At 39.8% G+C, this 22,587-nt stretch overlaps 1 protein-coding gene and 1 long non-coding RNA gene across 5 annotated transcripts in view; one reads left to right on the top strand and one right to left on the bottom strand.

The window, feature by feature from the left end:
• The first annotated feature begins 2,593 nt into the window (after positions 1-2,593).
• Positions 2,594-6,836, top strand: LOC111724882. The gene is made up of 2 exons (XR_002773090.1): positions 2,594-2,777; positions 6,288-6,836. It is a non-coding gene; the product is annotated as an uncharacterized LOC111724882 (long non-coding RNA).
• SNX10 (sorting nexin 10) overlaps positions 4,988-22,587 on the bottom strand; it is an 89,359-nt gene continuing 71,759 nt past the window's right edge. For 2 of the 4 annotated variants that reach the window (XM_023512435.1, XM_012804397.2), the window contains exons 3-7: positions 21,539-21,625; positions 16,275-16,375; positions 15,032-15,130; positions 6,822-7,034; positions 5,573-6,365 (exon numbers count right to left, since the gene is read on the bottom strand). In XM_023512435.1, coding sequence (XP_023368203.1) covers positions 6,284-6,365; positions 6,822-7,034; positions 15,032-15,130; positions 16,275-16,375; positions 21,539-21,625 — 582 coding nt within the window. In that variant the 3' untranslated portion in view covers positions 5,573-6,283. Of the gene's footprint in view, positions 6,366-6,821; positions 7,035-15,031; positions 15,131-16,274; positions 16,376-21,538; positions 21,626-22,587 lie in introns of those variants that run through there. The other 2 variants (XM_023512434.1, XM_023512436.1) reach the window with 2 other exon arrangements.

Genomic DNA, 22,587 nt, shown 5'->3' with positions numbered 1-22,587 from the left:
TGCACCTCCTGTGACTTCTATTTCTTTGTATGGTCTGTGTGCACATTGAGAAAATTCAAAGGCACTGTCTTTTAATCCCTTTTTAACTTTGACAGCAATACCAAACCTGACCCTAAGACCCATCTACCTTCTCTTCTCTCGAAGTGCTTGAGAAATCACCTAATTTTGTGATTGAAATTAATGTTTTCATTCAACTGCAAATCTTTGCGCTCAACCCCCATCCTAGCAAAATGAACACCGGCCCCTACCGCGCCCTCAGTCAGGTAATATGCTTTTCTTTCTTTTTTTTTTTTTTTCTTTTTCTTTTTTTCATTATCCCTTTAATGCAGAGCAGGGCTACTGATTACAAAGAGGCAGTTTGACTCCAGCAATAGGTCTTCTTCACTAATCCTCACTGTCATGGAAATTCCAGCTGCTACAAGAATAAGAGGCTCAATCCATATTTGCCAGCTCTAATATGAAATCTGTCAGAGCCCAAATTAATGAGTTCCAAATTCCTTACATCACGATAACAGGTTAAGACTGGTCAATTAATTACATAAATCCTTCCCGATTCATTGTGCGTTTGCAGCCCAGATTGTGTCTTACATTACTCCATGACACAAGGCCTTTTGGCTCCTGTTGTTCCGCAGAAAGGCCCCATTTAAGTGGAGGCTGCCTGCCACGGCAAAATGTTAAATGTCACACGTTAAATTTGCACTTTTCTATAATTGCTTTTGTTAAAAAAAAAAAAATTAAATGAAAGCACAAGGCTACCAGTACAACGCTATGCAGAGGGCTAGAATTATTGGAGCCCAGGGCAGGCAAGTATCTGTGTTTTAACTCCTAACAGTTCACACAGACTCCCCAGGTCTCGGCGCTCTGTGAGTAGCAGAACACAAAATGCGTGTTCATGAAAATAAACTGTTTCCCTTATCTCTATGAAAACATTCAAATAGGATTCTTTACATAGCCAACCTTCCTGTCTACCAGTGAAAGCTTAGATATTTTAAACACGGTTGATTCAGTCACCCTTCAGGAAGTACATTATACAAGCGGGTGTGTTATTATACTTGCACAGGTCTTTGCCTTCAAAAAGGATGTTCCTAACAGCTTTGCTATTTGGATTTAGGTACACACCTACAGAGGGTAGAATAATTGAAGTCCCAGACGACCTCTGTAGCATCCAGACCAAAACTTTTACTTTTTAAAACATCAAAATATACTTGGAATCACAGCTAGTTAGAACTAGCTGCAACTTGGGCTGCAACTTCCAGATTCCTAGCGCAGCCCCTTTTCACCTCATTACATTTCTTTGTGATCTTTACGCTTGTAGGTGCTCCAAACCGAATGGAACTAGTTCTGGATCATCTTCTTGCGGGATAGGAGTCCTCCGAATACACGAGTGAGCAAATGATGCTCCTAAACACACGACTAAAACGAATGTGGGTGCAGGTTTCTTCTACTTGGGAACCCTAATAATCCTCCCCTACACCGGCAACTAGCCAGATCCCGGGCGAGCTCTCCAGAAGGGTCTGCAGCCGCTGCGCTGGCCCGCCAGCGCCCCCTTCTGTCCTCCTGCGGCCTTACACCCGACACAACCGCCACGCGCTTGTTTTCCGGGGCAAAGAACACAGCTCCGCTCCGACACCCCAACACTAACAGGGTGGGGAACTTGTATCTCCCCGCCTGTACACCCAACACATACACACACACACACACACACCCCTACCAACCCGACCCAGGGCCGTTTCTGGGCCCAAAGACACGCACTTCTTCCCCAGCGGCCCAGACCCATCACCAGGCGCGACTGTCGCCCCCTTTCCTGACGGGAGGGGCAGGTTCACGCGACGGCGCGCCCATGGGGCAGGTTTTAGGCTCCTGGGGGGACTAGAAAGGAATGGGGTTAACTGATGCGTGCTGTGCGTGAGCAGATGAAAACATTTCGGAAGCAGGGTAGGGGGCCGTTGCTGCAGGGCCACCGCGTTCGTAGGCTCTAACAGGGACCCTCCAGGGGTCAGCCACACCCAGGCTGGGCAGCCCGTCGTCGCCCTCTCTCCGGCGCGGCAGTGGGGCTGGAGCCGCAGCGCCGTGCGAGCATCTGCAGAACAAAGGCTCGATCGAATCCAGCCTCAGGCCGGGGACCGCTGCCCCCGCCGGCCCCAGGGCTTCCGACCAGTACCCAGCCTCTGGGCGGCGGGGCCTCGCTCCACGCGCGCCCTCAAACCCGGAGGGCCCCCGCAAGTCTTGAAACAGGGAGGTCTGGAGGGTCATCGGTATTCACAGCTGCCTCCCATACTAAACCCACCTCCCGCAGCCCGTCGGCATTAGTATTTTATTGTTATTACTGTCTTTTTTTTTTTTTCAAGCGAGTTGTCATCCTAACACTGGAAGGGGGCCCCGCGGTGCCCACGTCTGGAGCAGGTGGGGCAGGGACGCTGCGGGCCCGTGCTGTAAATCGCTGTCTTTTTGTGGTTGTTGTTCCCACTCACCACCCGCCGCCCCCCTCCACCCGGTTTTTTATTTCTTGCCACAGCGCTGTTGCTATGGGTTACCAGAGTGGTTGCCATGGGTTACCGGACCGAGGCCTGCCGGCTGGCTGGCTACCTGCCGCCCAGTCGCCGCCGCCGGCGGAGCGGCCCCGGCGGGAGGAGGCGGGAGCGCGCGTGTGCGGGACGCGGCGCGGGGAGTGTGCGCGAGCCGCCGACGCACCGCAGCCAACAGGCGGCCGAGGGTGCAAGCGGCGGGAGCACCGCCGCCAGTGGGGTGGGGGGCAAAGCTATAAAGAAGGCCCCGAGGTAAGAAACCAGCAAAAACACAACCACAAATTATGCCCGTGCTGTGCCTCTAGCAGCAAAGACAAGCGGTGTGGGGGTTTGGAGGAGTCTACGCTTCTCGTCCGGGGAGAAAGGGTATTTTCCTCTTTAGCATAAGTCATTTGCATAGCGACTTTAGATCAGAGTTTAAATTCTGCAGCTTAATTTTTGTTCCTCTATATCCTTTGAAAAGAAAGTCTTTGGAAATTTAGAGAAAGAGAAAGGGTCATTAACTGCCAGAGTTTATGCAGCTAAAATAAATTAGTGTTCAATGCACTGTTCATAACAGTGATCTAGAAAAGTTTCCAGTTAAGAGTAAAGAGCAATTGTGTCTGACTTAAGGGGACAATGGTGACTCCATTCTAAAGATGCATATGGCAAAGAATAGAACCAAAGTCCTTTGTAAATATATCCAGTGTTAAAAGAAATTGTTGCTTACTTACATCCTTCTAAAATTTTTGAACTCCACTTTATTAAAATGTATTAAATGTATTAATTTCTTATGACCTTTATTTGCAAAGAAAATTATATCGATGCTTTGAATAGCAAATTGCAATAACTAATTTCAGAGACCATTTTGTATTTGAAAATGTTTATATAATAAATTAAGAAAAGATTTGTATGCCAAACAAAAACACAAAATTGTATGAAAAAAAATTGTTTCCTTCATTGAAAAGATGTTGCATCGTGTTCATAGGCTACCAAGTAATTTAAATATTAATAGGAAGATTATTGGGAAATTATAAGGTTTTGTTTTGGTTGTGTTTGTCTTTAAAATTTAGAGGCCTCTCATGAAAAAGGGTCTTTCTTTACAGCTCAAACACTGAAAAGCTTTTTTACACCCACAGTAGCTCAATAATGATGAATCCTTAAGGCACCTAAAAAAACAGAGTTCAGAAGAACATCCAATTTACTGTTGGATATAACGTAAATTGTGGCTAGTTAAAATGAATTTGTTTAAATTGTTAATAGTAATAAAAGAAATTTTGTTCTTTTACTTTACGTCGCCTATTTATACTTAATTTTTCAATAAAATTGTGCACTAGAGTTGAAAAGCTCTGGCACGATATTTAATATATTAAAGAAAAATAACTGGTTAAAGATAAGCATTTGTGTTTTTCCCTAGTATTTTCCAAAACTCGACATCTTAACAAGAAATAAATCACTTTCTTCCACGCGGGACTTTTAAAGAAGCCTTAAGTAACAGGTTGTTGACTTTCATTTCTGACACCAGTTCTATAAAATCCAGTTATAAAACAAAACACACAAGCTGGCTTTCTAGGCAAATAGTTTTACCCTTTCAGAATTAGCGAGGGAATCGTTTTGTGGTATGTACATCATGAAGCGTTCAGGATTAGACTTCCTTAAATTGAAGTCACATTAAAACAGTGCTAAATGCACCTCTCTTCTATTTAGTTCCATAAGTAATTATTTTCTTTTCCTGAAGAAAGTTTTATAAAAATATGCCAGGGAAAAATAAGAGACAAAACAAGAAAACCATGGAGAGTTGAAGTTCATCTAAATAGATCAGCTGCCAGAAGTCTGTTGTAAGAAGCCAGTGCTGAGACAGCAAAACAACAGCGCCAGTGAAAAGCCTCAAATATGTGCAACTGGAGGGAATGTTAAGCCCAGCTTTACCAAAGTTCTTCATAAAAAAATTTCTGATAATTCAAAAACACACCGAGTTTGGGTCTAAATCAGAAGAAATATATCCTCCTATATAAAATAAGTGATCGAGCACAGTTGATTTTTTTCATGTTTAATGTGAAAATGATCTCGTGATGTTTACATACCAAATATTTGACATTACTTATTATTGGCAGTTACATCATCTAAAAAAACATGACAATTGCTGGCATAGTATATGCTTTTCAAAACTGCTATAAAACAGAAATAATTGTGAACTCAGATACATATTGCTGAGGGGCTGGGGAATGCTCTCAAATGTCCAGATGGCAAACTTTACATGTTAGCAAGATAAGAAATTGCTAAATCTTTTCTTTTCCTGTATTAAAATAATGAAGATCCAAGACACATTCAATCAAAATATTTACAAAAATTGAGTATGATTTAACCATAAAAAAGGACAAATTAAAGAAATCATTCTTACTCTAATTATTTTTCTGTGGATTCTTAGTTTTCTGGGATATTTTTCTGTTTGTTCTTTGAAACAAGCATTGTAAAGACTTTTAAAAAATACAATAACTTTTAAATTCCTTGTTAAAATGAAATGTTGTTCCATATTATCCCATTACTCTCCAATTAGGCATTTAATTAAAGCAACAAGTTATCCAGTTATGTGAAAATATCCTCCTGTTAGTTTCAGAGAGATATTTTGTTCTATTCAACAAAGAAGAAACTTGGGTAATTATTTCTAGAAAATGCTGCCTCATCTGAAATGTGAAGTTCAAAGTAGTTTATCTAAGACGTCCGATCTTTGGGCCACTAAAAACAAACAAAAAAGACATTTTTTTTTTTAATTGTACCAATCTTCGTGTACATGGTTAAAAGATAAATGTTTTTTTAATGAATAATCCTGAAATTAGCAGCTTGGCATCCTTTTCTAAATTTTGGAAATATTTTTTGGTAAAATTAAACATATTAATTTTTTATGAGACCCTTCTTTTGACTTCAGATAAGCACTAAGTTACCACCACTGATACTGAACATTATCTAGTGGTAAGAAATTGCACATTTAGTCAGAAAATAAATCATTAACCTATAATTCTAATTATACAATGATAATGAAAACAAATGATTTATTGCCAGAAACCATTTGTTGAAGCTAATTCTGGACAATGAAAATGTATTTCTGAAGCTATCTATTGCAATGATAAGTAAAACTACTAGCACTATTTCTGTTTTTTTCTAAGATGTAAACATTATTTTAATACTCTATTCATAAGATACATTTTCCATCTAAGTGTGAAGCAGAATACTGGCAAGATTAAATACTCTTAAAATATGTCAGTCACACACCCAAAAGCAAAGGGTTTTGCCAGGGCACAGAAGATAGCCACAAAATATCAACCACACGTCTGAGAAAGGCAGTCTGGTCTAAGCTGTTTACTCTTCAAAGTGGTTAATATATACGCTGTGTTTACAGTAACACTGCCCCATTGATACAAGACAGAATGCCCTATCTTGATTTTAAATGCTACCTATATACCTAGCTTTTAAAATTCAATAAAACCAGCTAGGGTTTTTTTTTTTTTTAACCTATCTATCATTTCATTTGAGGGCAGGATCTTGTTTACCAGTAACATTCACCTCTAAAGGACACTATTGCATTCACAGGATTTTAGCTTGATACAGAAGCTTGGCTAAAATCAGACAACATAAAAATACCACTAATAAATAACTCCATGTCTTTAAATACCTAATATCATGACAGTGAGCTTTAGGTAAGAATACGTTATTAGCAAGCTTTCGTTTCTATGATTGGACATAATTTGCTATTCCTAGGATGGTCACATTAGAATTATTTTTCAGGATTCCTGTGGAGTTGTACTTATTTTACATCCATGTGAACTGCTGTCATCACTACTGTGTCCAAGCCCAGAGGATGAACTGGAAAAGAAGAGAGGGGGAAAATAATAAAAAGAGGAAATTGGTTTTCACAACACACTCAAAGCCTGAGTAACAGAGGAGAACTTTAATTATCTCCAGTCACAAAGAGAGACAGGAAATTTGGACTTTTAATTAGCCATTTGGAGTGCAGTTGGATATTTTTTTAGCTAGATAATTTAAACGCGAATAATTCAAGTCTGACTAAATGAAAGTCACATAATCAGAATGCAGATAATTGAATTTCTACTGCATTCATTAATTCAGTGTGGAGGTGTGTGTGAAGACTACTATGATGAGCTGTCACAGCTCAATAAAATCTCAGTCAATTAATTTTTTCATTATCTTAGTATTACATCAACAAAAAAGTGAAGTATGTGTATATATCTAGACACACGCATATGTGCACGGTGTGTTATATAAATACGTATACATTAAATCAAAAATGCAAGGAAATACCTTTCTGAATCATAATCTATGTCATTTTCCTTTTTTCCTTCTTCATCTTCTTCAGGGAAACGTCTGTTCATCAAGGCAAACTTGTGAATTGCTTCCTCCACAGAGTACTTAGTCTGTCCCGAAACACACGCCTCGATGTCTTCTGAATTCAGGTGGCTCTGCAAGAAGAGGTGAAGGGTGCTGTCTGAAAGCAAAAGTTCATTCTGCAGGACTCTATGAAAAGAAAAACATGAAAAAACGAGCAGTGAACAGGAGTGGTCAGTGACAGGGCAGGAGAAAGAAAAAACATTAGCACTGTGCCACTGAAGTAATTCCTCTACTGTGGTAAACTTCACATCAATTATGTGCTCTGCTATTAAAGGGACGAAAGCATATGTTAACTTTTATTCAATTATTTGGAAATGTAGGTGAGGAAAAACATGAAGCTAATAGTTAAGAACATCTGTTAAAAGAATAACTTCAAGGACATTTCTTCGATTTAACCATCTGTTATGACCATGTGGATTAATTATGGAAATATTTTGCTTATAGAGTCATAGAAATTTATTCTACTTAAAAAAATTTTACGGCCAACAGCATGTCAATGCAGTGATCTTTATGGGATGGGCTGTCATGAAACATCAGAACTTCTAACTACTATTAAAAATTATATGAAAAAGTCAATATATTTCTCAGCATGTTTTACATTTTAAAACTTTACAAGTATGTTTATGGACATAAGTACATTTGAAAGGGCTCATGTGAGAGGTAGTTTTGTTCTTTTTTTTTAAATACCTGAAGCTGACTAGAATTCCTCTAAAATTTCAGTAGCACTGCATCTCTATGTTGTCAAAATTAGCAACCTAATAAAACTGATCCCAGCCAATTTTACTGTATATACTCGTGTATATAGTTAAAATATGCTGACTTTGTTATGAATGCATACTGGCCTTCCCAAGTTCCAGATCAAAGTTTATAAAGACAGTGCAAGTGTCACCTAGTGCATCAGAACTAGAAAGAAGAATAAAAACTAGGCTTTAGCAAAATCGATACATGCACAAATTCATATTATCACTGAATGTGGTTTCTCTGAAATGCACATCTTATAATGTGAAATCAAGGCAAAGTATACCTTTACATTTAAATAAAAACTGGTTCTATCTTCTTTGCAAAGATTTTGACATACAATAATTTTAGTATGTATTAATAGGTCAGTCACGACAGAACAAAAGACAGTAAGACCTGATATAGTGGACAAAACTAGAATACTAAACCCAAGTATAATTTTGCCTGACATGGGATTTTTCATATAGAGATCTATGAAAAACAGATCATGTGTTTCAGACCAAATGAACCTTACTTTATATTCTGCATGTTTAAACAAGTAATTAGAAAGTGAATCTCTTTGGCCATTAATAACAATTTAGTTAAACTCCAAGGTCATTGGGATGTCCTTTTCTTCAAAATAAAAAAGATTATTTCTGTAAGACACAGTGTCAAAACCAAAATCTAGCCATCCTCATTGCTTCAACAGGCTTGCAAACATAGTTTGAGAAAACATTCTTTAAATATTCTTTACAAGGAAAAGTGAAACCTCTGTGCTTTTTAGAAGGCAAAACCTCAAGCACAGCAGCTAAATACTTCCTTTTCCTCCGTGTCCTCTGCCCTGGGCTCTCCCAGGAGAAGACCATGTCACATGATAAGGATTAATTTACCAAGTACAAGTAGCTAAGTAGTAAATCCCTTTTACTACTCTTTAAGATTTATTTTCTACATTTACAAATGTTTACCATTCTTGTTTTAAATACATCAAATTAAGAGAAGAGTTATACAGCAACAGCCCATTAATATTAACTTGGAACCGCTGTGAAGTCTGAGCAGCGCGTTTCCTGTGGCCTTCTGTCAGTGGTTTCCTGCCAGCCATGATACAAGTAACTGCTCATAGGATTATACTCACTGCTTTGTTTCTCTTGGAAATGTGTTTTATTTTCTTTATAAAATAATGGGTAATCTTTAAAATTGATTTTAGATGGTTTGAGGCATTACACCACAAAAGTAATGAGCACTAATGCCAATGATATTGGACACAAATTCATTTTAGCTTTATTTCATGTCTGAAGCAATTCTACTGAGCCTTGAACTGCTCACGCGCTGTTATTAACTCGCTAGTAACCTAACACATGGGTACAGCAAACAAAAGTGATCAGAGTCCAGGTTGATCGGGAGCTCAAGGCTACTGTCCTTTTTCTTGTGCTATAATTCAATTTCCAATTTTACTGTACATTACACTCATTATTTCCCAGTGTTTTCTTTTCTGCTCAATACTGCCATCTGGAGGACACATAGGTGAAAAAAGAGGCAGCCTGGGCCACAGCAGCTCACAATTCTGAAGAGGGAGAAAGATGTCACTGGGAGACACTGGAACAGCCACACAAGCCCAGAGATCAAACAAAGCTGATCTGCTGGACACAGTTATGGTTTTTGGAATCTCCTCTCTCACTCACTGTCTAAATGTATGCCACCATACTCAGTGTCAGGCATCAAGTTTTAACTAAGCAAAATAACTTTTTAATTTATGCTTTTGATTTTACAGTCAGATATTTCATTCTGAAATGTGAAATGCAGCTAGGCTAGGCTTCTGCATGTAAGCCTCGCATTTTGGGAGGCCAAGACAGGAGGATCCCTGGAGGCCATGAGTTCAAGACTAGCCTGGGCAAAACAGCAAGACCTCATCTCTACAAAAAAGTTTCAAATATCAGCCAGGCATGGTAGTGTACACTTATAATCCTAGCTACTCATGAGGCTGAGGCAGGGGGATCACTTGAGCCCAGGAAATGAAGGCTGCAGTGAGCTCTAATTGTGCCACTATGCTCCAGCCTGGGTAACAGAGTAAAACCCTGTCTCCAAAATAAAAAAAATAATAATTAAAAAATAAAAAATGCACAACTTTTAGAAATGTTTTCCCATCTCATTCAGCAAGCATAATTAGTTAATTTATTTTTATTTTTTGAAACAGTGTCTCACTCTGTCACCTTTGGTAGAGTGCCATGGTATCACAGCTCTCAGCAACCTCAAACTCATGGGCTCAAGCAATTCTCTTGCCTCAGCCTCCTGACTAGCCGGGACCACAGGCACCCGCCACAACACCTGGCTATTTTTAGAGGTGGGGTCTCACTCTTGCTCAGGCTGGTTTTGAACTTGTGAGCTCAGGCAACCCACCCGCCTCGGCCTCCCAGAATTAGTTCATTATGAATACTCTTTGGTTTACTGCCTATCAGAGAAGGTTGTGATTAACACCATCATAATATTAAATCCTATTTTTTCTTTAGTCTTATTTGTGCCACATATTCTACAAATCAAACAACAGAAAAGAACTTCAAACTTAATACAGAGTACTTGGTAAAACAGCCAATAAAATGTCATTTTTAGAAGCCTCTGTGAAAATAAATGTATATGATTTTCAAGCCTTTTAATATTAAAGGAATAAAAAATAGTCTCTAGGATTTTAAAAGAATTTCTAAAAAAAATTTACAACGTAACTCCAAAGTTATTTCTTTCCCCATAACAATTTTAAACAAAGTAAAACCTGTTTTTTCCTTGAATTAGACACAGTTGAAAATCTGATTTTCCTCAATATGATTTTATTAGGTGTATTATATTTTGGTTTAGTTGCGAACAATATAGAGCTATTCAAGATCATTTAATCCTAGCTAGGGATGTCCTGGTCCACTGAGCCCAATATAATGACATGTAAACACGTCTGTATAGTATGTGGAAGATCGCAGTTTGACCAAGGGGAAAAAATTAAGCCAGTTTAACTGAGTTGGTTTAAAAATAACTAGCTGAAAAAAACAAAACCTACAAATCTTCATTGAAGACATTCATGATCTGTGCTATGGTGCCCTCTATTGAACACAAAGACTTATAAAACGGGTGTGTGTGTGTGTGTGTGTGTGTGTGTCTGTATATATATGAAACTAGTTGTAGTGCATGTCAATTGTAGCAGTTTGTAAAAAATGTAAATATTCTTTACATTTTTAAGAAACACAAAACCATTAAACAGAAGTCTAAAATTGTAGGGCAAATGCAGTTACACCCAAGGTAGGAATCCAGTAAAGCAGAAAAGCTGGCTCCAATTCATAAATAAGCCTATTCAAACCTAAACTGAAAATCCCATTCAAATCTAAAATCCTGTTCAAAACTAAGAAACTAGTAGGAATTCCATTATTCATAGTTGGAGACTTACCAACAGTATTTATAATTTACGTCTCTAACTTTCTTTTTCCATACCTATTAGAAATGATTTCAATTTATAATTAGGGGAAAGAAAAAGAGAGGGGATTATAGTCATGATTGAAGAAAAATGAATATATCTGAAAAATCTCACAATCAGACTGACCAAATTTAGCTAGTATTTAAGAGTTCTGCTAATTTTAAATTTGCCAGTTCCTAGGATTAATACAGTACCTCCACCTTTCCGATGATTTCCTTCTTTGTAAAACTGAGTTGGTAATATCCAACTCCTACTATTTTCCTAAGTATTGAGATAAAACACGTAAAATCTCAAACAGGTAGCAAGTGTTCAATAAATGGTAGAAATTATTGTTATTTGATTCCTAGTGAAAGAATTTTCTAGGGTAGTGCACCGGCCCCATATACAGAGGGTGGTGGGGTCAAACCCAGCCCTGGCCAAACTGCAACAACAACAACAACAACAAATAGCCAGGCTTTGTGGCGGGCACCTGTAGTCCCAGTTACTTGGGAGACTGAGGCAAGAGAATCGCCTAAGCCCAGGAATTGGAGGTTGCTATGAGCTGTGATGCCACAGCACTCTACCCAGGGCAATAAAGTGAGACTCTGTCTCTTTAAAAAAAAAAAAAAAAAAGAATTTTCTAGTTCCTCTACAACTGACCTGAAAATGAAAAAAAATGCATTTTATATACACATATACCTACACAAAGGGACATTTTGGTTTCAAAGGGTTTGAACGTATTTAGTGCGTCTGATTCACAACTTCAAAACTTACATAAAAACCAGATTTTAAATATGTGCTAAAAAGTCTACAACACAAGCATAGTTGACGTTTTAATGCTGCAGTTCCTAAAGTTCCTCTACCAACAAGGTACAGGCCATGGATGTGTGGCCCTACTTAATGGGTAACCACTGCACCTCAGAGGACATGAAGCTGGGTCAAGACACATGGTACATCATGTCCGGCCTCCCAAAGCGGCCCAGGGCCAGGAGGGGGAGGAGTCATGGGGCAAAAACATGGAAAGTTGCTACACGGAAGGAAGAACAGGAGAGCAGTGCATCAGAATCTGAAGGACACAGAGAGAAGGGTGAGGAGGATGAGACGAGGCCACAGAGTTTAGGTCAGGCCTGAAATCAACCCTGTGGTGTTTGATTCCTTCCTTCCTCCAGGTGCAAACCATGTGGAAGCACCAGCGTTCTTTTTTTTTTCTTTTTTTGAGACAAAGTCTCACTTTGTCGCTCTCGGTAGAGTGCTATGGCATCACAGCTCACAGCAACCTCAAACTCTTGAGCTCAAGTGACCCTCTTGCCTCAGCCTCCCAAGTAGCTGGGACTACAGGAATCCACCACAACACTTAGCTATTATTTAGAGATGGGGTCTTGCTCTTGCTCAGGCTGGTCTCAAACTTCTGAGCTCAGGCAATCCACCCACCTTGGCCTCCCAAAGTGCTAGTATTTTTCTGAGTATTGAGATAAAACATGTAAAATGCCAAACAGGTAGCGAGTGTTTAATATGGCAGAAATTACTGTTATTTGGTTCCTAGTGAAAGAATTTTCTAGTTCTTCTACAAATGACCCGAAAATGAAAAAAATGCATTTTATATACACATATACCTATATCTAGCTTTCATTTTTAAAGTGAAATTCATTAGCTTGGAAACAAATGTTCACATAATACAGTAGAACAAATGATACAGCACAAGAGAATTCCCCACTCACCCCCGCAATCCAGTTTTAATGGATCCAGCCGAAGCCTTTGAGATGTATGTAGTATTTTCCCACTCGAAGGAAACTTCAAGAGGACAAGGACTCCTGTCACTCTGTGCAGTCCTATATCCCTGGTACACAGCCTGGCTCAGAGCAGTCTCTTAATAAATATCTGTTGAATAGTTCTCGGAATCCTTTCTCAGCCATCATCTGAAGGGCACAACCTCACAAAATGTGAAGTTGACAATGCATGGCTTATATTATCCCACTCTACAGCAAACTGAGGCTCAAAGGAATTAAGTGACCATTCCAAGGTCATATGGCTAGAAAAAATGTCAATCTCATGATTCGTGAATCAAGAGAGACCTAGAACGGAGCTCCCCAAGCTCCCAAACCAGGACATGTTTCCCTATGGCATGTGCATCAAATATAGCCTGCAAATAGTGAAACAATACAGTATGCAAAAATAACACAGCACAAGCAGGCCCCAGCTGTGGCTGAATGACACTCACTAGGTCACTAATTTTGGTAGCTCAACTGTGGATGGAAATGTTATGTTCAAAACAGTGAAGTGATTTCTGATCAAAAACACATGCTCTGCATTTAACTAGCAACATAAATTCAGAGACACAAGCTACTCTTTGACCTCATATAAGAGACTTCTCTACAGAAGCTGCTCCCAGTGCTGGCAGGGACTGTGGGACTTACCTACCTCCTGCCCAGGCCTCACTGGTAATGGCCAGGCTTTAACTCCCCAGGGCAGCACCTAGAGTGACAGGCTACTCTACAAACTTGAGCTGTAGGAACCACATCTTAAGGGAGAGGCCATCAGCCACTTGGGGCCTTATAGAGACAACAATTAAAATCAGAGCTGTCTTCAAAGGGAAAATGCAGGGAAAACTTAAGCAGGACTTTGTTCTTTCATACTTGTATACCCTCTTTAAAATTCCACTGTAATGTTTTTGGAGGACTTGGCTCTGCTAATTGGTTCTTCTGGTCTCTTCTCATTTTAATCCCTCTGGGTCCTCTTCCTTTCCTCACTCCCCCTTAATTTATAATGCTGGATCTTTCTAGACACCTCTTTTCTCCAAAGGAAAGGCACTATGTCAATCTAATAGAAAAAAGTATTAATATTCATGTGCATACTTAATACCCAGTGCGAGCCAAATGAGGAGGAGGCAATATATTCTTTCAGACCTGCTCTAAGGTCTTATTTAGTGAACTCAAAAGGAGATGACTTCAGATCCTGAAACTCCTAGAAAAAGAATGAGATATCAGGATACTGGGTTCTATTGCCACCTAATAGTCACATGACCCAGCCTATTTCCTTACCTATAAAATAAGAAATTAGAAAAATAAGCACAAAACTACTTCATGTCTAAGTCATTAAAACAATAACAACCAACACTTAGATAGAACCTATATTATATGCAAGATGCTATCATGAATGCTTTACAGTCATTAACTCATTTAATCGTCTAAATAACCTTAGCATGTTGGTACTATTATTACTGCATTTTATATAAGGGAAAACACAGGCACAGAGGACATAAAAGACTCACCCAAGACCCCCAGCTAGTGAGTGACAGATCCAGGATCTGAACCCAGGCAGGCTGGCCTCAGAGTCTGTAGACAAATCAGAGTGCTACACTGCCTCCCATGCAATGGGCATTCTAACATTCCAAAGGGGTCAGGGGAGGGGAAATCACAATAGTGTGAATTCAAGCAGCTTTAACTACAGGACCCACCATCACAGAGTAATCCAGAGTTAATAACCCACTGAGACTATTCAAACACCACCAAACACTCCTCTATAAACATTTCCTCTGAAGATTAGAGTTAAGCCACTCATTTAAAGGAGCCCAGAAGGGTATTAGTAGCCCACTGTAGAGCTGATTCTTGTCTGTCAATTCAAAATGTTGTAAATGAAGACAGTTTTTAAGAAGTACATTTTTACAATCAGGCACATGTTTCCTGGAAATTTTTACTTTTGTCAGCTAGGCTCCCAAATAATTTAGATCTGCTTTACAGCCTATATTATCTGACTCGATTAGTTCATTGTTTTCTTTCTGTAAGACTTGGTCTCAAATATGTACCATATGATGTGAGCCACAAGATGGTGCTCTAATACAGGAAATGAACTGCTGAGCTTAGTCCTAGCACACATGATTAGCGTTTCAGAAATAGTAATATTCTCCCCTGTATGATCACACAGCTCTTCCAAAGCATTTTGTTCACATCTCATTTGGACATGGGAGTTTCCATACACTTACTTTCGGAGGAAATCTTCCAATCCCTGCCGACGCTGATCCACATGCTGGCGATTGTTCATGTTGAAAAACAAGTTTTTAGATGGAAGTTCTGGCACTTGTCTTATGAGAAAGAAAAAACACATTTTAAAAGATCAAATTGAGGTGGCTTCATTACAGAAAATCCCTCAAAGTGAGGGCAAATTGTGTACGATGACAATCTCACAGATATTATTCCAAATTGCATAGTTATATAATAAGGATATAAAGAAATCAGTTAGGCTCAGTGCCCGTAGCTCAGTGAGTATTGTATAGTTACATAATAAGGATATAAAGAAATCAGTTAGGCTCAGAGCCCATAGCTCACCTAACTGCGAGCATTACTTTCAAGGATCAATCACAAAAAGTAACAAATCCTAAGGTATAAATGTCCGGTGAGAGTTCAGGGTCACCAGTTGGCATTTCAACATCATCCGCTTAGCTGGACACATATACCCAGACTGGCGGGTTCAAGCCTGGCCCGGGCCTGCCAAACAACAATGACAACTACAACCAAAAAAATAGCTGGGCATTATGGCAGACTCCTATAAACCCAGCTACTCGGGAGGCTGAGGCAAGAGAATCGCTTAAGCCCAAGAGTTGGAGGGTGCTGTGAGCTGTGATACAACAGCACTCTATCGAGGGTGACAAAATGAGACTCTGTCTCGAAAAAAGAAAAAAAAGAAATTAGTTAAAGAAAAACCCATCTTCAAATATTTCTGAGATCTTTCATGTCACTACTTATAAAAGCTGGTGGATGTCAAGTAATAAATTTTAAAATCAGATTCAAAAGCTACAAAACTAACTCAAGCTATATATTGCAATCAAGAAGCAAGCCTATAAAAATTTTTCATATCTTATATACCTGAATGCATATAAATTTTTAAATATTAAACAATAATAAAATCTCCTCAATATAGTCCTATTTGTTTTGTTTTGTTTGAGATAGTCTCACTATGTCACCCTGGGTAGAGTGCCATGGCGTCATAGCTCACAGCAACCTCTAACTCTTGGGCTTAAGTGATTCTCTCGCCTCAGCCTCCCAAGTAGCTGGGACTACAGGCGCCCACCACAATGCCAGGTTATTTTTTGTTTTTGTTGCAGTTGTCATTGTTGTTTAGCAGGCCAGGGCCAGCTTCAAACCCACCTACCTCCGTGTATGTGGCTGGCACCCTAACCACCGAGGTATGGGCACCAAGCCACTCAATGTAGTCTTTAAATCACTTACACCAGCAATGCATTACTTTGGAGTCTCTGCCTCAGCCACACAAATTCTCGGTATCTTCTTCGTACACAGGATGTTTTCATTGTAAAACACATGCTATTAGTCTGCAGAGAAAAACAGAAAAATGTGAGCCTCGCCTAAGGAAAAAATGTTTTTCTTATACATATAACTCACAATATGATGCCAATATCCATTCTAAATGGAATTTAAACCACCAAAAATATATTTACATTTATGTCATTACTCTGAAATCTTGCACATAAACCCACCAACATAACCCCGGGATGATATGAATGAGCGGTGAGGTCCCAAGGCAGGGCGTGACCTGGCCCCTCTCTGCGTCCTGAAGGAGCCTCCGGCTCACCTAACTGTGAGCACTAATTTCAAGGATGAATCACAAACAAATCCTAAGGTATAAATGCCCGGTGAGAGCTCAGGGTCACCGGTTAGCATTTCAACATTATCCACGTAGCGGGAGGAGCCTTTGGGGATTAGAGACATCTCCTTAAGGTTCTTCACAGGACATCACAAAAGCCTTCATTTCCTGGGCACAGCCATCCCTAGAGACCACACAAACTGCCAGGAATCCTGAAATCACGTTTTTTTTTGCAGTTTTTGGCCAGGGCTGGGTTTAAACCTGCCACCTTTGACATATGGGGCCACTGCCCTACTCCTTTGAGCCACAGGCACCACCCCCTGAAATCACTTTTAAACTCAACAACAGCATTTCCTTTCCTAGCTGTGAGAGAGAGTGTGATCTGCACCGGGGGTGGCAGGGTAGCAGCTGGTACAGACGACAGGCAGATCAGAACTACAGGCCTGGCTCTGCTACAGGGAAGTCACTTACACTTGTTTCCAGAGTGTCAAAAAATGAGACAAGTTAGTACATATCTGTCTTGCAGGGCGATTGTGAGAACTGATGATAAGCACTTGGCAAATGTTATCTATTACTATTATTATTAGTTACTAAGTGTTGGTTTCCTTCCAGCTACCCTAAGGCAGAGTTGGAAAAAGCCACCTATAGAGTCCCCATCCTAAGCTAAGCAACCATGCTTTTCCTTTCAGTAACCACAAGATATTCTCCTTTGGGTAAACCGTGACACCAGGAAATATCTGAGTCTACTGGCTTCTGAAAATAAGAATATCTCTATTCTCTACATTTATTTGAAAATTCTATTTTATAATCTGTATATTACCAAATAAGAAATAATTTTCTCCCCAAATTTATATTATTTCAAAAAATTATTATTCTAGGGGCTGGGCACAGTGGCTTACACCTGTAATCCTACCACTCTGGGAGGCTGAGGCAGATGGATTGCCTGAGCTCATAGGTTCAATACCAGCCTGATACACAGCAAGACTACGTCTCTAAAAAAAAAAAAATTAGCTAGACATTGTGGCAGGTGCCTGTAGTCCCAGCTACTCTTAAGCCCAAGATTTTTGAGGTTGCTGTGAGCTGTGACACCATGGCACTCTACCAAGGGCAAAAAAATTGAAACTCTTGTCTCAAAAAAATAAATAAATAAAATAAGCCCAAAACTTGTTTATTTTCGGAAAATCTAAGTAATTATGTGCAAAATACTCCCATAAAATACACGGCACAGTTCCCGGTATTCCTGAACTTTATAAAGGACAGAAGACCTCAGAATGAAGAGAGGGTAAGAGACTCACCTTTAGCCACTGGTCTAAATCCCACTATCTTTGATGATATGGCAGCAAAACACACTGGTGGGAATTCATGGCACAATAACATTCATGGATGAATTTCAGAGCACACCAGCTGCTCACCCTAACATGCTCCCTGGGGACTAAGCCAGCAAACCATCTTACAAGAAAATCAGTGCCTTAATGAGGCCTGAGCAGGTGTCTCTCAGGACCCTCCCCAGAGAGTACCAGACCACTGCAGAGACTCCTGGCATCTCAGGTACCGGCTGGGCCAGTTTAAACTTCTTTAATTTCTCTGCTCACAATCATTTCAGATTTCAATAACTGAAGATCCACCTGGCACCTACATCAGACTAAGGTCCATCGTAAATCCTTCATTTCCAGCAGAGGTTAAAGGCATATCTATGATGGACAACCCAGCTCTAAGTCTACTAGTTTAAGTTTCCAAATAAGGTTAAAGTTTCAGAGTTGAGTGATACCATTTCTCTTGAGGTTAATTTAAATGAATCAAGCCCCAGCTTCTCTACCTGCAAAGCTCTATGGGTACAGAATTCAAAAGAGGCCAACTATAACCCTCCAGCCTCACTATTCACTTTTTTTTTTCTTTGAGGTGGAGCCCTGTTCTGTTGCCCAGGCTAGACTGCAGTTGGAAAATGCTGGACTAAACTGGTATAGTGAATACCGAAACCCAGCCATCGTTGGGTTTTTTTTTTTCCCTTCTTCTATCTTTTCTTTTTTTTCTCAAGGTTCCTCACCTCCCAAGTAGCTGGACTGCAGATGCACGCCTCCGTGCCCAATTAAATTTGCATTTTTTGGAGGAATGGTGTTTCACTATGTTCCCCAGGCTGGTCTCAGACTTCCAGACCCAACTGATCTTCCCTCCTCAGCATCCCAATGTGCCCACCGTCCACTTTTAATAGTAGAACAAGGGGAGGCCTCTTGAGGATTCAACTATACTGAGATCACTAATTAAGTTCCTCTAAATCTATTTTCTGTTTCTGATATCTACCAATCCAAATTTATCCATTGTCAATTTATTAGCATTTCAGAGAAGTGCCAAAAACACCATCAAATAATATTTGGGGAAGCCACCATTTCTGGCTCCACATGGAGATTTCTGAATTCACGTCATGCTATTTATACGGCAGAGAAGAATCTATACTTTCATTAACTCCTGGGAGTAATTTAATTTTCATACCTATAATAAAGTATGTGATAAGAACTCACAAGTTTTTTTGTTTTTGTTTTTGAGACAGAGTCTCATGTTGTCACCCTCAGTAGAGTGCTGTCACATCACAGCTCACAGCAACAGAAAACTCTTGGACTCAAGCCATACTCCTGCCTCAGCCTCACAAGTAGCTGGGATTACAGGTGCCTGCCATAAAGCCTGGCTATTTTTTAAAGGCAAGGTCTCGGGGAGCACCTGTAGCTCAGTGGGTAGGGCACTGGCCACATACACCAAGGTTGGTGGGTTCAAGCCTGGGCCAAGCCAGCTAAAACAACAATGACAACTGAAACAAAAAAAAATAGCCAGGCATTGTGGTGGATGCCTGTGGTCTCAGCTACTTGGGAAGCTGAGGCGAGAATCACTTAAGCCCAGGAGTTTGAGGTTGCTGTGAGCTGTGATACCACGGCACTCTACCCAGGGCAATTGCTTGAGATTCTGTCTCAAGAAAAAAACAAAAAAACAAAAAGGGCAGTGCTCGTAGCATAGTGTGTAGGGCACCAGCTGCATACATGCAGACTGGTAGGATCGAGCCTTGCCTGAGCCTGCTAAACAACAATGACAACTGTAAGTACAACAACAAAAACAGCCAGACGTTGTGGCAGATGCCTGTAGTCCCAGCTTCTCGGGAGGCTGAGGCAGGAAAATTGCTTAAGCCTAGGAGTTAGAGGTTGTTGTGAGCTGTGACACCACAGCCCTCTACCGAGGGCAATATAGTCAGACTCTGTCTCAGAAAAAAAAAAAAAAAAAGATGAGGTCACAGGGTGTCACTCTAGCTCAGACTGGTCTCAAACTCCTGAGCTCAAGCAATCCACCCACCTTGGCCTCCCAGAGTGCTAGCATTATAGCCACTGTGCTAGGCCACTTACAGGTTTTTTTATAGAGAAAATTAAAAAGCAACTAAAGAATTCCATTTTGCTTCAAGTGCTTATTCTTATACACTCATAATTTCCACACAGAACGCAACTCTGATGTGAGCTTATGAGTAAACCCAAAACAAATAAAACTACATGGCATACAGCATAATCAAAAAAAAGTTCTGAGTTTTCACTTTGTTTACTTCCTAAGGTGAGGAAAAGATAAAAGAAGGAGGAAAAAAAAAAATCTATGGCTAGTGCTTGGGTGTCCAGTATGCCAATTTAGCTATTTACAATGAGAAGATTAAATGATAGCTAACTTCTACTTCACTTGTGCTATGAAGTCACAGATACAATCTGAGCCAATTTCTATGCTCTCAAATTTATGGGTTTTGTTTTTTGAGACAGAGTGATCTCACTCTGTCGCCCTAGGTAGAGTGCCATGGCATCATAGCTCACAGCAACCTCAAACACTTGGGCTCAAGTGATCCTCTTGACTCAGTCTTGACTGGGAGTGCAGGTGCCTGCTACAGTGCCCAGCCAGCTTTTCTATTTTTGGTAAAGATAAGGCCTCACCCTTGCTCAGCCTGGTCTCAAATTCCTTAGCCCAAGTACTCAACCTGCCTTGGCCTCCTAGAGGGCTAGGATTACAGGCACAAGCCACTGCACCTGGCCCTCCCTATCCTCCCAAATTTGAACTCATTTAGTTTTCATTTGATTTAAGTAGGAAAAGTGACTATTAAGACCAGGAGCCAATAAACTATCCAGAGGGCCAAGGCCAAATCTATTCTGCCACTTGTCTTGGTCCAAAATTTTATTGGAACACAATTATGCACATTCATTTATGCATTATCTATGACTCTTTTCCACCAGGACTGGAGAGCCCACAAAGCTGAAGATATTTACTACCTTTACAGAAAAGGTTTGCATACCCCTTGTTCACGATGGTCACAGAGAGCCACACACTACACAGTTCAAGTTGTATCCAAGCAAGGTACATCACTTCTAGTTGTTTACTGATCATATTAATTACTACGAATCTAGACAAATTAACTGCAAATTAATTGCACATATTCATTTCCTACTTTCTGATTCTAAGTATAAAACACTACACATCTCTTTTCCAGAGAACTCTATATTCTCTCAAAATTAAAGATTTATTAGACATTATATTATCTAGAAATATGCTATAGCAGATCATAAACAAATACCATTAATGAGCTATTAATACTCTTTAACCATGAATTCTGAACCCAGTCACATGTTCATAGGTGAATGTAATAAACATTAAAATGTGAGTCTGAACACAGCTACAATAAGGAATTCAAATGAGTCATTTTTCAACTTTAGTTAACATCTTACTATTTCATTTAAGATACAAGCATTAGTTGTAATAATTCAAATTCAGTTCTTTGAATTAAGAATACTTTAAATACATAAAATTTCAGTTTTACATAGTGTCCCATAAAATGTATGCTACCTAATATTTTATTAATATTAAAGACTAGCTATATACTTACATGAATACATATCTCGTAGTCAATGTAAGAATGCCAAAAGTCCTCCTTCTGAATCCTAGGATCTCGAACCCAGACGCTTACAAATTCCTGTAAGGACATCATAAACAGAAATACGCTTCAGAATTGCAAGCCGACTAGAAAGAGCTGAGGGAAAAGACTGCACTAGAACAAAACTGAAACAAAGCTATAATCCTTTAAAAAACAAGAAGTGAAGTTAATGAATCAGGCACCACAGGCAAGTTCAGAAAACACTTGCGCCACAAGTGGAATTTTTAAAATAATGCAATACTGAGCTGAGTACACTTTTAAAAATTTTTGCAGGTTATTTGAAGGCAATAATGTGTACTCTGTAACTGATTTTTAATTTTTAGTCATGAAAAATAGGTTTACTGGTTTGGTCCCTATAGCTCAGCAGCTAAGGCACCGGCCACATACCCCAAAGCTGGCAGGTTCAAACCCAGTCCGGGGCTGCCAAACAACAATGACAACTACAAACAAAAAATAGCCAGGTGTTGTGGAGGGTGCCTGTAGTCCCAGCTACTTGGGAGGCTGAGGCAAGAAAATTGCCTAAGCCCAAGAGTTTGAGGTTGCTGTGAGCTGTGATGCCATAACACTCTACCCAGGGCGACATAATGAGACTCTGTCTCAAAAAAAAAAAAAAAGAAAAGAAAAGAAAAAATAGGTTCACCTTTTCTCAAATTCTTTTTTTTTGGGGGGGGGGCTGGGGCTGGGTTTGAACCCACCACCTCTGGCATACAAGACTGGCACCTTACTCCTTTGAGCCACAGGTGCCACCCCCTTTTCTCAAATTCTAACAGCAGTCATTTCTTACTTGCTTTATCTCTCTAAATTAAAACTATGGGCCCTGCCTGGTTAAATCACTTCCCAGAACACAAATAATCAAGGGTAACAAAGGTCATGTGAAAGTAAGCAATGAGAGCTGAAATGAACTTCGTGCATACACATATAACTCAGCCTCACAAGATTAAGTGGTAACAACTTATTACAGAAAGATGACTTTATTTTACACACTACTTCTTTTTTTTTTT

The sequence above is a fragment of the Otolemur garnettii genome, unplaced genomic scaffold (assembly GCF_000181295.1).
Source record: "Otolemur garnettii isolate 467f Iridium unplaced genomic scaffold, OtoGar3 scaffold00028, whole genome shotgun sequence".
NCBI classification, from domain to species: Eukaryota; Metazoa; Chordata; class Mammalia; order Primates; family Galagidae; genus Otolemur; species Otolemur garnettii.
This window is presented reverse-complemented; position numbering and strand designations above follow the sequence as displayed.